We start from the raw sequence: 17,534 nt of genomic DNA, 5'->3' as shown, positions 1-17,534 counted from the left end.
AGTTCACGAGCTCTGGCGCGTACCCATCTGAGATAAGGCTCCATAGGAATAAAATTTTTCTGTCCTAAAGTGCTTCTTTTCACCATGCCCCAAGCTCGTATAAACCTTTGACGGAGACCTTGAGAGTCATCGTCATAGTCAACCACTGTACCTTGAATAATCATTTCATGTGGACCATCTCTTCGAGCATGCCCAAACTAACGTAGGGCTAAGGCGGGATTATAAGTAATACCTCCTCTTATCCCCATGAGGGGTACATTAGGGAATTCTCCACAACGGTCGATGATGATAACATTTTCTCTGAGATTAGAACACCACCGGATGTCTGAATGGGAGAGTGTCATTATCCTTTGAGACCATTTCAGATTTTGATCATTCTTCAAGACTGATTGAGGAAGGTGCGAAATAAACCACCTAGACAACAAAGGTACGCAGCACATGAGAGTCCCTTGTCTCTTCATAGTACGGGTGTGAAGGGAATGCAAAACATCTCCAAGCAAGGTAGGCACAGGGTTATGAGTGAGGAATATCTTAATAGCATTCATGTCTATGAATTGGTCTGGATTAGGGAATAACACCAAACCATAAATCAGTAATGCTAAGACATCCTCAAAAGCATGGACATTCATAGCTTTTAGGAATTCTCGGGCCTTACCTATCAGAAATTTGGCAAGTAAGCCCTTAACTCCACTTCTTGTTACCCAATTAATTTCAATGTCGGACTCTATCATGTGTAAAGCTGCGGCGACTTCTTCAGACTTCGGAATCTTTTCCAGACCACTGAAAGGTATCTGATCAAGGATAGGTATCCCAAGCAACTTGGAGAATTCTTCTAATGTGGGTACCAACTGATAATCTGGGAAAGTGAAGCAATGATGTTTAGGATCGAAGAATTGAAATAGGACTCTCATCATATCTTCTTTGAAACCAGTGGTAACTAAATTGAGAAGAGAACCATGTCTCTTGTTGAACTGAGCATGATCGGGAAGTTCTGACACCAAATCCTTGAGTTGAGGAGAGATCGTTACAAGATTGATCCGGATAGTCTTCCTGGAAGCCATAACCTGTTCAACAGAGCAAAGCTAAATTCCTAAGTCCTTGAAATGGTTAGTACCGTGATGTTATGATGTTATGATGTTATGATGTTATGTAAGTAATCAAGTCACACAACAATCATTCCTAGGTTTTAAGGCTTGCATGAGTTCCATAGGTAAATACCCTCCCCACTGAAGTTTGGTTGGTTCAACCTGTCCTAGAATAGTAACCGGGTTCTAGAAGGATCTCAGATCATCGACCTTTCTTTAAGTCCACTTCAGTGCAACGCCTAGTGGTTGACCGAAGCTTCCCTAAAGTCCAATCTCAAAGAGTGTAGTATCGAGTATCAACCAACCTCAGTCGGAACCGAAGCCAGTTATCTCACTACTTTCTAATGGCTAGGATGAGTCAATTAGGGTTCTAAAGGTCTGGTTAATGCTTTGATGACACCACGCGAATGCCAAATTTCTCCTCAAGTGAACATGAGGAACATCAGGACATCCAAAGTGTCACATTAACCGTAGCCATCATTTTAACCATTCCAGTATACGCCGGATAGTCGCGATGATCTATTGCTACTTACCTAAGGTACACTAGATCCGGGTGTAGGATCTTTCACTCAACAATACCCTTAAAAGAAGAAACAATTTAAAACATAAATGATTTTTAAGGTGACCTCTCTTTGTTATCCCCAGCAGAGTCGCCAGTTCTGTCATACGGTGAACTGGACTTTTTGTGTTTTTAATCGCAATGTCGCGGTTAGCAAGAGTCGCCACCGACTTTTCTTTTATCCTATAAGGAAAGGTGGAAAAGAACAGGAAAGACCTTAATTTAGATTCTTAGGTTCGGGAGGTACATTATACAAAGGGGAGGTGTTAACACCCTTTGTATCCATGGTTATCCATGGGCTCTTAATTGCTCAATCATTTATGTTTTCTAGTTTGAAAAGGGTGGTTGAGAAATGTGTAGGAAATGTTTTGAAAAGGAGAATTTAACTTTGTAATGATTCTTGCATGAATGTATACAAAGTGGTCATCTCATTTAGATTTGAAAGTTATTTAGAAAAATATAACTCAGCAATGATCCTAGTACGGATGTATGCTAAGTGGTGATTTTCCAAAAAGGATGTTTGAAATGTGTAAGGTGGGAAAAATATTTTAGGTTATGAATGAGCAATTAAGGGTTATACCTGTCTGAGGTCTTTCTGGGCATTTCCTATCCTTATGAGGGTAAAACTGTCCTTACTATTGAGAAGTAAGTAGTTTTATCCTTGGGATGTAGAAGGGTCATCGTAGGGTCATCGGCTGGTCATTGAAGGCAACAGTTGTGAGGATACCTTAGCATTCGAAGGGACTATCATCATTTGGCCATAGGCTACACCGAAGGGTCATCGAGGGACAAAATCGTATTTTCGAAGGCAACATCCGAGGGACCATGATTTATTTTATGATGATTTAATCGAAGGGCCATTGCTAAGTGTATCCCCACATTCGCGGGACATGACCGTAATACCGTAATCGTGGGGTCACAAAAAAGAGATGTCCGATATCGTTTATTTAAAGTCCATATTTTAAAATTAATTATGTGATTAGGACGAATCTCCGCATTAAAATCCATACACTAAAACCAATACATTAAAAATTAATACATTAAAATTAATTAGGCAATCAATATGAATCTTCACAATAAAGTAATTTAGAATCCATCTCCATGAAGGTTTCCCACACGTAAAGTGGAGTACCTAGCCGGCCGTTTCTTCGGAAGTATGCGAGCTTTGCACAATTCAAACACACAGGTGAGAATACCAAGATACAGTGCAATAGAAAAATTGCACTACAAGATGGACACAGCAGTCATAAAGCCAAGTAATGCATGATTATAATAAGACAAACATAAGACAAACACAAAAAAACAGCTATTGGTACGTTCGCCCCGGCCTCGCCTAGCGAATGCTTAGCGAGGGCTCGCTCCAGGCTCGCTTAGCGAGGTGCTAGCGAGCGGCGACAGATTTTGAGTTTGACAATAGCATGGCTTCTATAACCCTGGACTTCATAGCATTTAATTACATGAACAACATGGACCAGTATTATTCAAGTACATTTAAATTTGCGTGTGAAACCAAATTGCATATTCGAAACTTCAATCATGATGCTTTATGTATATAGAGATTGCAATTTAGAAGCATAAAGCAATAGTGATGCGCAAACCTGTGGCAGCTGAATGGTAACACTGGACTGGCAGATGGCTTTTGGTATCGGGCGGAGTCGGGCGGCGGTAGCTTCGGAACGAATGAGCGGCCTTCAGAGTTTCTATGCCAGGGTTCCCGTCTGTCTTCGTCTGTGTTTCTCCCGTTTGTCTCTCCGTTTGTGTCTATGTCATTTTCGTGGCTGAGGAGCTGGTATTTATAGTGGTAGAGGTGACCTAATGGGCTTAGAATGAGGTCCAAAACTTCTGATTTTCGCAAGCTTCGCTAGGCGAAGGAATTGCTCGCCTAGCGAGCAAGCTAGTTTTGGGCTTTTTCTGGACCTGACGCTTCGCTGGGTAAGGGTCATGATGAAGTGTTCGCTAGGCGAAGGAATTGCTCGCCTAGCGAGCAAGCTATTTTGGGCCATTTTTGGATTGGGCCTGTTGTGAGCTGGGCTTTTGTTCATTTGATGTCAGTGCCTTGCAAAACAAGTCGGAGGGTCTTGAGGAATGCTTTGTAATATCAACGGGCAAATTTTGGGGTATGACAACTATGATTCATGCAAAGAAGCTCCCTATGCACTTTTGGGCTGAAGCTATGAATACCGCGTGCTATGTTCACAACAGAGTCACCTTGAGAAAAGGAACCTCCTCCACTCTGTATGAAATATGGAAAGGCAGAAAACCCACTGTGAAGTACTTTCATATCTTTGGAAGTAAATGTTACATTCTCACATATCGTGAACAGAGAAGGAAACTGGATCCCAAAAGTGATGAGGGTATATTTCTAGGATACTCCACTAACAGCAGAGCTTACAGAGTGTTCAACTACAGGAACAATGTCCTGATGGAATCCATAAATGTTATTGTGGATGATAAAGAGGAAGGAATCGATGTCATAGAGGATGTTGAAACATTCCTTGACAGTTCAACAGACATTCCAATCAAGTCTGAAGAAGTACAGGAACCTCCTCCTGAATGTGAAGTAGATGCAACCACCAAAATGCCATCTATCAGAATTCAAAAAGACCACCCTAAGGATCTTATCATAGGGGATCCCAATAGTGGTGTGACTACCAGGTCAAGGGGAATAAGCTCAAATTCCTGTTTTGTATCCAAGGTTGAACCAAAGAATGTGAAAGAAGCCCTGACTGATGAATACTGGATCAATGCCATGCAAGAGGAACTTGAGCAGTTTAAAAGGAATGAAGTATGGGAGTTAGTTCCGAGACCTGAAGGGACCAACATCATTGATACCAAGTGGATCTACAAAAACAAGTCTGATGAGAAAGGAGTAATTACTAGGAATACAGCAAGACTAGTAGCTCAAGGATACACTCAAGTTGAAGGGGTAGATTTTGATGAGACGTTTGCTCCTGTTGCTAGGCTTGAGTCCATCAGATTGCTGTTAGGTGTAGCATGTATTCTGAAGTTTAAACTGTTCCAAATGGATGTGAAGAGTGCATTCTTGAATGGCTACTTGAATGAAGAAGTCTATGTGGAACAACCTAAAGGGTTCTGCGATCCTAACCAACCTAAGCATGTGTACAAGTTGAAGAAAGCCTTGTATGGGTTGAAGCAAGCTCCTAGAGCATGGTATGAAAGGTTGACTGAATTTCTGACCTCAAATGGATACAGAAAAGGTGGGATAGATAAAACCTTGTTTGTGAAAGATGAAGAAGGGAAAATCATGATTGCTCAAATCTATGTGGATGATATAGTCTTTGGTGGAATGTCAGAACAAATGGTAAAATATTTTGTTCACCAAATGCAATCTGAGTTTGAAATGAGTCTGGTTGGGGAACTGACTTACTTTCTTGGAATGCAAGTCAACCAAATGGAGGACTCTATGTTTCTCTCTCAAAGCAAGTATGCCAAAAACATAGTTAAGAAGTTTGGTATGGATAATGTTAGGCACAAGAGAACTCCTGCTCCTACTCATCTAAAGTTAACCAAAGATGATGGAGGGCCTAGTGTTGATCAATGTCTGTATAGAAGCATGATAGGCAGTCTACTATACCTAACTGCAAGTAGACCTGACATTTCTTATGCAGTTGGAGTGTGTGCTAGATACCAAGCAGAGCCTAAAGTGAGTCACTTGAATTAAGTCAAAAGGATTCTCAAGTACATCAATGGGACTTGTGACTATGGGATGTTGTACTCACATGGTTCTGAGCCTGTCCTATCTGGGTACTGTGATGCTGACTGGGCTGGGAGTGCTGATGACAGAAAAAGCACATCAGGTGGTTGTTTCTTCTTGGGAGACAATCTCATATCTTGGTTCAGCAAGAAGCAGAATTGTGTATCCCTGTCCACTGCTGAGGCTGAATACATAGCTGCTGGAAGCAGTTGTTCCCAACTGGTTTGGATGAAACAGATGCTCACTGAGTACAATGTCACTCAAAATGTCATGACATTGTTCTGTGATAATCTCAGTGCCATCAATATTTCCAAGAATCCCATCCAACACAGCAGGACCAAACATATTGACATTAGACATCATTTCATCAGAGATCTGGTGGAAGACAAGGTGATTACCTTGGAACATGTAGCCACCGAACTTCAACTGGCTGACATATTTACAAAGGCTCTGAATGCTACTCAGTTTGAAAACTTAAGGGGCAAACTGGGAATATGTCTCTCTGAGAACTTATAGCAACCAATGATGTTTGGAATGTATTGTTTAATATCTCTGCCTATTAAACAATTGGAACTATGCTCTGATTGGTCAACAGATCATAGCTATGCCACTTACAACAAGTGTGGCAACAAGAGGATAAGGAGATATCCTAACGTGAGGCGGCCTATGCACCTGCAGGAGTTCAAGGACGATGTTCATGCAGGAGTGGTTCTGGATGTCAAAAACAAAGTCATGGCATCTGATATGGTTGTACCTACTGTAAAGCAAAAGTGGGTGATTACCTGATCAAAGCTGTGAAGCAAGATCAAGTGGGTGCTAACTTGGTTGAAACTGTGAGGCAAAACCAAGTCTGTAATTCTGTCATTTGTGTGGTCTGTAATTTAAAGTGTTGCTTTGGCAACATTTTTGACAAAAAGGGGGAGTAACAGGTGATACCCCAGGACAACAGATTATTGTGACAGATTCAAGATTCCCTCCCCTGCAGCTGATGTGTGATGAAGTTTTTATTTAACTTCTGTTTGTGTGCTAATGTGTGTGTGAAGTTTTTATTTAACTTCCATGTGTGTGAGTGGGCTGTCACTCTGAGTGTATTAGCTAGGTCTATTTCCTGCTAGATGTGTGATTTCCGCTGCTATGAACTCTGTTGTGGGATCAAAGTGTTTTAGCCAAATTTTTTCCAAATGGGGAGTTTGTAGGTGTTTAATTGGCTGCATTATATGGTAAAACACTAGCTGGATTCTAATGTCTTGACTGATGTCATGACATGTTGTGAAGGCGTTTGTGTAACTACATTGTAGGTTAGAATATCTAACTGTACTCTGATGTCTTGACTAATGTCATGACATACTTGAGTAGCTTACTGCAGGATTAGCTAATACAGGATTTATTGAATGTCAAATTGTATGTGGTGACATTCATCCCTGTCAGCAGATACTGAGGAATAGAACAGTTGGTGTTTTGTTAAAGCTCAGTATTCATTTCCAGTCTGGTTATCAAGGAAATACCAGACCTGGCATAAGGCCTACTATCTGAATGTCAAACTGGATGTTATGACATTCATCATTGACAGCATATACTGAACAATAGACAGAGTGGTGTTCTGCTACACTTCAGTATGTTTCTCAGTCTGTTCTTCAAGAGGATAACAGAACTGACTGAAGGCTAAGTGTGTAAATGTCAAATTGGATGCTTTGACATTTATTAATGTAAGTTGCTACTGTAGAATGGACAGTTTGGTCCTGTACAGTTCAACAAACTTGTACAGTCTGTTTTCAGGAAAAACAGACTTAACATATGGTCCTTGATGTCAAGCTGAATGTTGTGACATTCATTCCTGACAGCATATGCTAGATTGTAGGTTGTGTAGTTTTTCTGTTTCAGCTTTTTCTCAGGCTATTCTTCAGGGATTCAACAGCTGAGAGAAAATCCAAGAAATCAACAACCAAGCCACATTTAATGAACCTAACAAATAACATATTTGTTAGTAACCTAGATGTGGAATTTAGGGAAACTCGGGTGACCTTAAATTCAGGAGAGTACAAGTGCAAAGCCCAAGTACTGCAATATAAAAGGAAATCGTTCCTTCATTCAGAACTGGGGATTTTGAGGCGTGAAGATTTAGTGTGTCCATCATACTTCACTGTTGTATTTTTGTGAGTCTTGTATTAGACATATCTTGTAAACCAAGTTGTTATCTCGTAGATGATTGCTTTGGTGTAGGGTGTTCATTGAGTTGTAAGTGTTGTGTCACTCTAAGCTTTTAAGCGTGAGTGCTGTATATCTTGATTAAAGCTGTTAAGCACAATCAAGAATTGTTTGAAGTGTGACTTCAAAATTGTCTTTAATATTGATTAAAGGTAGTAATCACTGAGGTGATTGAGGGGGAGTGAGTAGAAACTCTGATCTTAGTGTAAGATTGAAATTGCATTGGGTAGGGAGTAAGTGAAGAGTTGTAAACGGGTGAGTTTAGCTTTGAATTAATAATACTGATAGTGGATTTCCTCCCTGGCTTGGTAGCCCCCATACGTAGGTCATGTTGGACTGAACTGGGTAAACAATTACTTGTGTTATTTAGTGCACTTACTTTTAAGTTCTGCATAATTCTTGTCTGTGCAGAATTGGATGTCATAATAACCCGTGTGACATCGAAAGTCTGATAACTAGAATTTCAGTTAGGCTTAGGATATTCCCACCTTGATTGTTGACTTTGGTCAACTGGTTGACCAAAAAGTCAACAATTGACCAATAGTCAACTTAGGTAAAAATCATGCACTTTCATGTATAATGCTTGTGACAAATCTTGAAATAAATGAGCAATGGATGAATGGATCAAAATGACAAACAAAACTTGCAAGTTAAGCAACCAAATGACTTATATTTGAAGATTGCACCTTGCACCAATGTAATGTCATGACCTAAGACAAATCGAATCAGTGAAATGCAAGCCCTAGGGCAACTTGCAATGAGACATGAACCATTAACAATGAGCGTATGAACCTCAATCCAAATCAAACAAATGCAATGACCAAGAATCAAAATGTCTGAATCAATGCATTACAAACTTAAGCCCATGAATGCAAGCAAGAACAAACTTGGATGAAACAAAGCATTAGGTCAAAATGATCATCAAACAAAAAGTCAATCAATCAAACCATGATGACCAACTAGTCAAAATCCATAAATTAGGGCCTTATAAGATCAACCCCCTTGACAAAAGTCAAACAACCAAAAGTAAGGCTTCATGGCTCAACAAGGGGGCAACAGATGAATCGCCATTATGAGCATCCTCAATTAGGGTTTCAAGTCAACCACAAGATTAAGGTACAAGTTACCCAATCCAAGGTCGCAAACCAAAAGGTCCACAAATGACATAAACCAAGAAATTATGGGTTAGCTTCAGTCAAACCTTAGGTCAAGCAAACCAGAGGATTCATCCCTTTTCCAGATCCAGGATTAGGGTTTGGATAATGCATGAACACCTTGATGTAATCTCCAAGGTCTCAAGCACCAACTGTCCCTGATTAGGATTTTGAAATCAAGTCAGATACACAGAAGGTCAAACACAAGCTCCCATAAGAGCAAAATCAAGAATTAGGATTGGGATGCCCAAATGAACACCCTGGTGTAGGCTTCATGAATCAAAGTCCCAAAGAATCAATCAATTAGGGTTTCAAATCCACATGATGAGGAAAACCATAATCTTCAAGCAAAACTCTGATTTTTATCTACCATAAATATTGAATCCATGATGCTTGTTAGAAAGTATTAATCATGAATGAATGATGCACATGAATGAGGCATGATTAAGTCTCAAGTCATAGGTTAGATGAAAACTGAAAAGGGGGTGGGCGGAGGGGCAAATTTTAGGGTATAACTATTAGTCGTGTTATTTTAGGTCTTAAATAGGTGAAAGAAGAGTGCTAAGGTCGGCACACCCCTTGAATTTGCACAAATATTAAAAAACCTTGGCAAACACCCAGCTCCCTGGGTGTAGTTGCGAAAGAGCTATTAGTAAATGATTTATGACGCCGATCTCGAAGTCGTTGAACGAAAGACGAAAGCCTACGAGGGAGAACAAATATCCGTGGAAGGGATTGACACACTTGGCGTATTCTCTACACAACTTCTTATCTCCATCTGGTGAGAGTACCGCCTAGACTGACGAATGTCCCACCTCAATAAAAGCATGGTTTAGGCCGCCCTCGCAGACGAAAGCGGTGACAATCCCTAATGCTTCTGGGTCCACCTAATCAATTGAGATGTCCATATTTCCCTTCCAAAGCATAGTTGGCGCAAACTCCATAACACGAAATTATGCAGCAAAGAGATTAGAGTAAACAATGTGGAACGGGCGAGCGAAGCAAAGTTCAAACATAAATATGAACCCTCATACCTATGGATGTCAACAATAATAAAATTTATTACACACAAAGTAGAAACATCTATGTCCTAAGCACGTTCTCCCATAATGAGTTGACAATTGATGAATCACCACTTTAGACATCACCACCCCATTTTCTTGAAACCTTGACGAACAAGATGAAAATAAAGAAAAGAAAAATAAGCATTACCTTAAGGATGGTGAAGCTTGAATCTTATATAATGAGAATAGACATGACAAACTTGTAGCAAAGCTTCGCGTGGGAGTACTAGTAGCAACGTTGAAAGCTACATGTGAAGTAAAGAAGAAGCTTCTGAGCTCTCCAAATGACAAAGAGTCGGGAAGTGGTAAATTAAAAAAACTCACCATAACAACAGTTCAAATCTCCTTGAAAATCGTTCCAGACACTTAAATATCCTATAACAAAAGGGTCATCGATAATGGCAATGGAAGGGACACGAAATTTAATGCACACAACGCTAGTGGTGTTTCATCTAGACTCTTCATTTGTTTCATGTGCTAGACAACAATTTTCAACACAAGATGCATTTAATGCACATGTTACCAACACTAGTGGTGTTTCATCAAGACTCTTCATTTGTTTCATGTGCTAGACAACAATTTTCAACATAAGGGATGCATTTAATGCACATATTCCCAACACTAGTGGCATCTTATCAAGACTCTTTATTTGCTTCAAGCCTTAGACAGCACATGAACAATAAAAAACTTTTGGTTGGAAATAAAACCGAAAAATATTTAATTGTCTTGTCTTGTGGAATAAGGACTTCGTTCTATGAATTTAAACTAAGATGTTTTTTCCATTTTTTTAAATATAGGCAGAAACATTAGCACGACATCAAATTATCCGCACACCAGTCTCAATCGAACTTATAAGGATTATAAAATAACCTGAGCTTTTAGGCTTCTAGCATCAACAAAATCATAAAGATTCACATCCAATAATAGTTCTTTCCACACACAGTAAAACTGTATAAGAATAATCAATGATGAAACCTCTTATTCAATCCACTTCTCAAACTATTCAATCTTTTGAATAGCAAATGAAATGAAATGAATTTGCATATATGGTTTACAATATCCCAGATTTTATTGTGCTCCCTCCAATAAATACTACTTCCAAGGTGTTTGTTGTTTCCAAGGACAAAAATTTGCTACTCTGCATAACTGAATTATCAGTCTAAGCTGATTTTGTAACCTCGTGGATAGCGTTAGCCACATATCCAACGTTGCCCGAATTAATACCAGCCATACTGTCATAATCACATATATTTAATGTAAGTAAACAGTAAGCTATCATCTCCAAGGAGCTCATAATGCAAAGTAAATGGTGGTAGAAAGAAAAAACTTAAGATTAAGTGTGTCACCTTATACGACCATTACGAGTCATGTAAATGTGAAACTCGCTTGTCAAACGATCAACTTGTTCTGGTGTCATACCGCTGTAGCAGAACATGCCAATCTGCATAAATAGTAACATACACTTCTTTGAAAACTTATTTTTAACACTTTGATATGATAATGATGCTTAAGCTTAATACTTCAATAAACCATTGATCCATCTCCCTTTCTATGATGCTTGGTCTCCAAGATACCATAAAAGTAAGGGGGGAGGGGGTGAAAGCATCTGAAGCAACTAAAATAAGCAAAGAAAGAAAAAAAAAAGTGGTTGAAAGAGAAGTGCATTCAACAAATTCGACTGAACCTGATTGGTTATGTGGTTCCATGGCAAAGGAGACCCCAGATTTTCCAAGTTCTCCCGTAGTGCAGTCCTCATTCCAATGATGCGGTCTGCCATAACCTGTAAAGAAGCCATTTATGTTAAAGTTCATTTTCTATCCATTGCCACAACTTATTTATGCTTGTTCATATTCTTCTTAAAATACCATTTGGAATATATTAATATATAATAACATAAATAACTAAGTATAGAAACAGAAATAAGTAGCATGTATTACAGAAGTAATGTAATCTGAAAAGACTAGTAACATAGCAATGATGTATGTTGATGTTCCACCAATTATGTTAATTGTGCATTCTCATTTACAGTATATAGACATAATATCATTGGAGATTAAAACACATATAGAACTGTTCATCCACATATACCATTTTAGCAAGTTGGCAACCATCCCAAATAAAATAAAAACAAAAACCAAAGTCTTACTCCAATATAGAATAAAACTTTGCAAATTTGTTTAAATTTGAAGCCAAATTGAAATTTGTATTTAAAATTGTTTAAATGCGGATATTGCCTCATGAATGCTATGATTGTTCAGTGACTAACAGTATGCATATGATATATTCTACCCACCACTTTACAAAAATGGCATACTACTACTGCAGCATTAGATATGGTGTTTTTAGCATAAAGTTCTTGAGGGAAAAAGAAATGGTTGAGAGAGGTGGGAGGTTCGATATAATAACGCTTTACCTTAACTTCTGTGAGCCATTGCTTCTTCAACTCTGGATCACCAAGGACGGTTGAAACAACAAGTGCTCCATGAAGAGGTGGATTACTGTACATGGGTCTGGAAATCAGCTGCAGCTGACTTTTTACTGCCACAGCTTGTTTCTCATCTTCGCAAAGCAAGCTGTAATGCAATGAACTCAAAATCATGAGTTTTATCTTTGCAAAATGTAATTTACTCTGAAGTTATACTTTAACAGTCCATTTACTACAGAAATATCTGTGTTCAAAAGATTAATATAAAATTACCTAAGGCATCCTACTCTCTGGCCATACAGTCCCATATTTTTTGCAAATGATTGAGCAAGTCCTATTGAATGACCATCATCGAGAAAAATCCTGATGGCTTTTGCATCTCTCTCTGGATTGCCACTAGCAAAACCTTGATATGCCATGTCAAACAAAGGGAAATGACCTTTAGCCTGCAAACAATCATAACAATGAACAGCAACAAAAATCAATAACTGAAACAACAAGAACAAAATCCCACAATTCAATCTATCATTCCCGTTTACCTTGATTTGGGAAGAAATCTCTCGCCATTGTTCTTCTGAAGGATCTACCCCAGTAGGATTGTGAGCACAAGCATGAAGCAGAAAGAAGGAACCATTGGGAGCATTCTGTGTAATTTTAAGAGGTAACAAGAGTGCATGATATGTTTTAGAAAGAAAAAATCATTATCAATTGAAGTGACACTAATGGTCATTTGCAAAACTGTCTTCGAGGGGAGTTGAATTTCGCCCTTTGATGTTACAATGTCAAACTCCTACTAGGGAGCTGACACCTCATGGAGTGAAGAGTACAGGGTAATAGCAAAACATCATCTATAAAATTGACCTCTAATAAAGTGCGTGGGAAAATGCTATGAATCAGGGCAATATACCTTAATGTCCTCCAGCAGTCCAGAAAAATCCAGTCCTTTAGACTCGGGATGATAGTAACGGAATGTCTTTATGGGCACTCCAGCATCTCTCCAAATGTTATGGTGGCTGTAATTCATTACATTCATAAGAAAAATAACTCCATGCAACATATCTATCAGAAATTTCAAAATTTATAACTAAATACCAAACTCTTTAGACTCAAAAGATCAATGGAGGTATTTAAAGGAAGATTTGTATAAAACTCACTTGGACCAAGTGGGAATTGGTATATATATTTGCGAGTTGGGATGAAAGCGCTGTTGAAATGCAGCAAAAAGTCGACATGCGCCAGTCCCAGATAAAGCCTGAACTGCAGCTATTCTTTTATCCTTGATGAACTCAGAGTTATCTCCATATGCCAGCTTCAGTGATTCTTGAACCATATGTAAGCTTCCACCCATAGGAAGATACTCCCTGCTCAAACATTTGCAACAATGTAAAGCAATGACATAAACTAAATTATGCAATACTAAAAGAAAACTGTTCCAGGAGAATATTACTAGGGGCTTGCTACTCTTAGAAGTTTGTAGTAAGTGAATGTAGGCCAGAATCTTTGATTTCACGTTTGGAGCACCAAAAATTGATTCCGGTGTGTAGAAAGTAAAAATTGATTATACTTTCCAAATTCTATTCAACTTACAGCTAGGATTTGTCGCTTTTGAGTCTAACGTGATTCTTACACTGAAATTTATCATTTTCAACTCATTTTTGCAAGAATTTATCCAAACATAAATCATTTTATCTTCAACTCACTTTTAACTAAAATCAATTCTCTTGAAATCAATTTTCCTCATCGCAGAACCAAACATAGCTTAGCTCAATGCACCCTGAGAAATGAACTATCATTTATTTATTTATTCCAAATTGTTTTTAAAAACCAAAAGTGATAAAAGCTAAATCAACAAATTGGTTTTCAAGCCAGGGTAGCAGAAGCCAACAAATGGAAAGAGTTAGTGGCTTCCACTTCAAATGTTTTTTTACTTCTCAACAACCAAAAAATGTCACAAGGCAGCTCAGTTGGTGAGATAAGGATTCAAGGTTAGATGCTCTACTATTCTAATAAAAAGGCAAAGTTGAAAAAATAAAATAAAAATGATCATGCACTGTAGCAATATACTGTTACTACACCTTCCGATCACTATTATAAACAAATTTGACTTTTTTGGTACATTTGAATGTCAATGTATCTGATTCATATATGAACTAAATACATTAACAGTCAAATGTACCAAAAAAAAAAGTCAAATTTATTTATAATAATATTTAAAATTTGACATAAGAAAACAGAAGTTTCCAACTAGTTGCACCTTCTACAAACGTCCAATTACATTAAGCATCTTACAGTATTTAGCTACTTTGGTACGCGTTCCAATAAAAATTTATGAGATGTGGAACCCACAAAATTTTACTATCTTTGAAACCAGAAAAAAGCAGAAGCAATAACAGGATTCCTTACATAATCCCAAAACACCTAGAGAGAGGAACCAATTACGTTACACAAACACCACACAGATCAAGGAATCATGAATAGCTTAGCTGTCAAAGGACACAGCAACAGCAATTAGGTAGCGTTCCAAAGAGATTATGCCATCCACAACACAAACCCAAAAAGCAAAACCAACTAGTGGGTTGCGTTACGTGACGACCACAAATTGCCACATGAAAGCAACCAAATCAAAGTTCCATTCATACAAGTAAAGTTGAAAACACAAAAATCAAACACTTAATTTAACAAAAATAAAGTATTTAACAGGTTCTCATACTTTTTATACAGTATTTTCAAATCTATAACAAATACCCTAAAATCAATGTTAGAATTAGCCACAAAAAAAAAAAACAAGTTTCACTCACATGAATTGGTTTCCTGCAATTCTCTTCTCTGCTTCTCTAACACATCCCAAAACCACTGGCTTTCCGTTGTCATCACGATATGCACCCTTTCGTAATTTGCAAATAAAACAGAAATTCAAGTTACATATTGATCCATTCCAAATAAATCATATCAAGAAATCAGAATTTAGCGTGCATGCAAATATGGTTTTCGAAAAACAAATCTGAATAGAAAAAATAAACGAAATTCAACTAAGAAAAACAGTGTTGCTCTGTTCTGGTGATTAGATTTGATAATTTTATTTCATGCTCTTTCGGAATCGAACTGAATCTGAGGAAAACGTGCAGAAAAAGATCCGAAACAGGGAAAGAACGAAAAGTTGGAGGACTTACTACTCCGACGTTGATTTTGTTGGGACTCTGATCAGCGAGAAAAGCTTCGGTAACTCCGAGGATTGGATCCTTGGGAGCCTGTTCGATGTTTCTGAACCACGAAGACATGAACCTAGCTCCGGTAACAGAGCTTCCGTTGAGAAATTTTCCGTTGAGCACATTGCGAATAGCCATGAGAAATATGGATACAGAGTAGAGAGGTGGGAGATTGAGTCGAAGTCGAAACTCAACAAGCAAAACGCAAAAAAGCAGGTATGTGTCTTTTTCTTCCCTTCTTAAATAAACAAATTAAGTAGAATATATATATATATATATATATATATATATTTATTTATTTTTTCTCAAGAGTAACTCTCTATTTTGATAAGATATTAATTGTACTCCATATTTTGACCAGAAAAAAAAAACACATGGATAGTGTAAAATATTTTTATATTATTAATAATGAGATTCGTGTATCCTATCATATTATATTTTTATTTTTAAAATAATGTTATGATTGGATAATATAAAATTTTTGGATTGAATATCAGTGTAATATTTCTTTACTTTACACCGATAATGTCCTTTAATTTTTCTTATTATTAATTATTTTTTAATTTGATTTCTATAGAGTGTAATGTATATAGTGAAAATTAACTTTTTTTTTTAAAGATTTTTATATAGAATGTTAAATATATATTTTAATGTTTTTAAGTAGTTGATTTATAATTATTAACTACTTATTCAAACAACTAGATTGAAGGTTGAACTAATAGCTTAATTCATTTAATTCAATTAATATATATTTAAATTATCTCAGTCATTTTAATATATATTTTAATCTAATTTTGACAGTAATATTTTTTTTAATAATTTTAACGAGTCCTATGTTTGAACTATTATTTAAATTTTTTTGATCTTCTTTGGTCAAAATTAATATAATTTATTTTGAATTAAATTTTAAATTGTAATTTTATTATTAAGATTAAAATTGAAAACCACAATAAAATAACAAATTTGATGTAAACTATAATATATAATATATTAAAGTTAATATTACTAAATTATAATCGAATAATAGATTTATGTAATTATTATACCAATAAAAATAATAAATATATTGAAATATATGTATTTTTTTATTATGTATGGCTCAAAATAAAATCATATAGTATTAATTTAATGGTAGATTTTTAAAATAAGTATTATATATATTAAAAAATAAAAGATAAATTTTATTTTAAAATGAATTCTCTAGGTTAGAGAGACACTTGTCATAAAATGATAGATTATTTATCTTCAAATATTTTAGTTGTGGAATATTTTAGATATTAATAGTATCTATTTAACCATCATTAATCTAATATTTAAAAAAAAATAAGAGTATTAGTTGAGTTGACTCTATAATATATATCCCTTGAAATAATTTCTAGTAGATAAAAGGAGAAACTGTTAATTGTAATGATATAACGGAAAAGATGACTCTATGGGATGAAGATAAAAGATCAAAAAATAGAAAATGATCAAATCAAGAACAAAGTTCAATATCAGATTTGAAGTTGTATGTCTCTAATACATTAAGGGGGAGAACCCCATGTGATTTTGTTGTTTGTCTCTTAAGTTTGACTTTGAATTTAGTTTTATACTTAAGTTTCCTCTTCAATTTCATATCTTTTAAGATCGAGTTTTGAATATGCATTTTAGCATACATAATTCAAAGTGTTTGGGTTTGAGTTTGAACATTATGCTTTAAGTCAATTAGTCAGGTTTTTGGAACAAGAACTATAATTGAGATTGAATAAAGTTATGTCAAAGGTAGAATCTCAAAACATAATCGACTCATGCACGTTGTGAGTCGAATCACAATTTGCACATGAGTCGAATCACAATTTGAACATGGGTCGAATCACATATCCTTCTCCTTCCACTGTCAAGTTTGAGTTGAATCATGACCATGTCCTGACTTAAATCATGACTTGTGTCAGTCGAATCATGCATTAGTCTTGACTCGAATCACTAAAGAATGGGTCTCTATTTAAGTGTTGATCTTGTTCCACATTACTTTGCCACTTGACTCAAATCACCAAATGCTCTTGACTCGAATCAAACATGATTTTGTTTCACTTGTTTTTGTGCTTAATCTCTAGCACCTATAAACCACCTTCATCATTTAAC

At 36.6% G+C, this 17,534-nt stretch overlaps 1 protein-coding gene and 1 long non-coding RNA gene across 2 annotated transcripts; one reads left to right on the top strand and one right to left on the bottom strand.

Moving 5' to 3' along the window:
- Nucleotides 1-10,621: 10,621 nt before the first annotated feature.
- Nucleotides 10,622-15,655, bottom strand: LOC127107436 (aspartate aminotransferase, mitochondrial). Its single transcript, XM_051044717.1, has 10 exons — nucleotides 15,378-15,655; nucleotides 15,006-15,091; nucleotides 13,362-13,568; nucleotides 13,115-13,220; nucleotides 12,747-12,851; nucleotides 12,481-12,653; nucleotides 12,196-12,355; nucleotides 11,467-11,562; nucleotides 11,129-11,223; nucleotides 10,622-11,014 (listed from the first exon to the last, which is right to left on the bottom strand). Exons 1-10 carry the CDS (start codon nucleotides 15,549-15,551, stop codon nucleotides 10,942-10,944), a joined length of 1,275 nt encoding a protein of 424 aa, XP_050900674.1. The 5' UTR covers nucleotides 15,552-15,655; the 3' UTR covers nucleotides 10,622-10,941.
- Nucleotides 14,983-15,590, top strand: LOC127107437 (uncharacterized). Its single transcript, XR_007795721.1, has 2 exons — nucleotides 14,983-15,124; nucleotides 15,333-15,590. It is a non-coding gene; the product is annotated as an uncharacterized LOC127107437 (long non-coding RNA).
- Nucleotides 15,656-17,534: the final 1,879 nt, after the last annotated feature.

Source organism: Lathyrus oleraceus, chromosome 7 (assembly GCF_024323335.1).
Source record: "Lathyrus oleraceus cultivar Zhongwan6 chromosome 7, CAAS_Psat_ZW6_1.0, whole genome shotgun sequence".
Taxonomy (NCBI): domain Eukaryota; kingdom Viridiplantae; phylum Streptophyta; class Magnoliopsida; order Fabales; family Fabaceae; genus Lathyrus; species Lathyrus oleraceus.
This window is presented reverse-complemented; position numbering and strand designations above follow the sequence as displayed.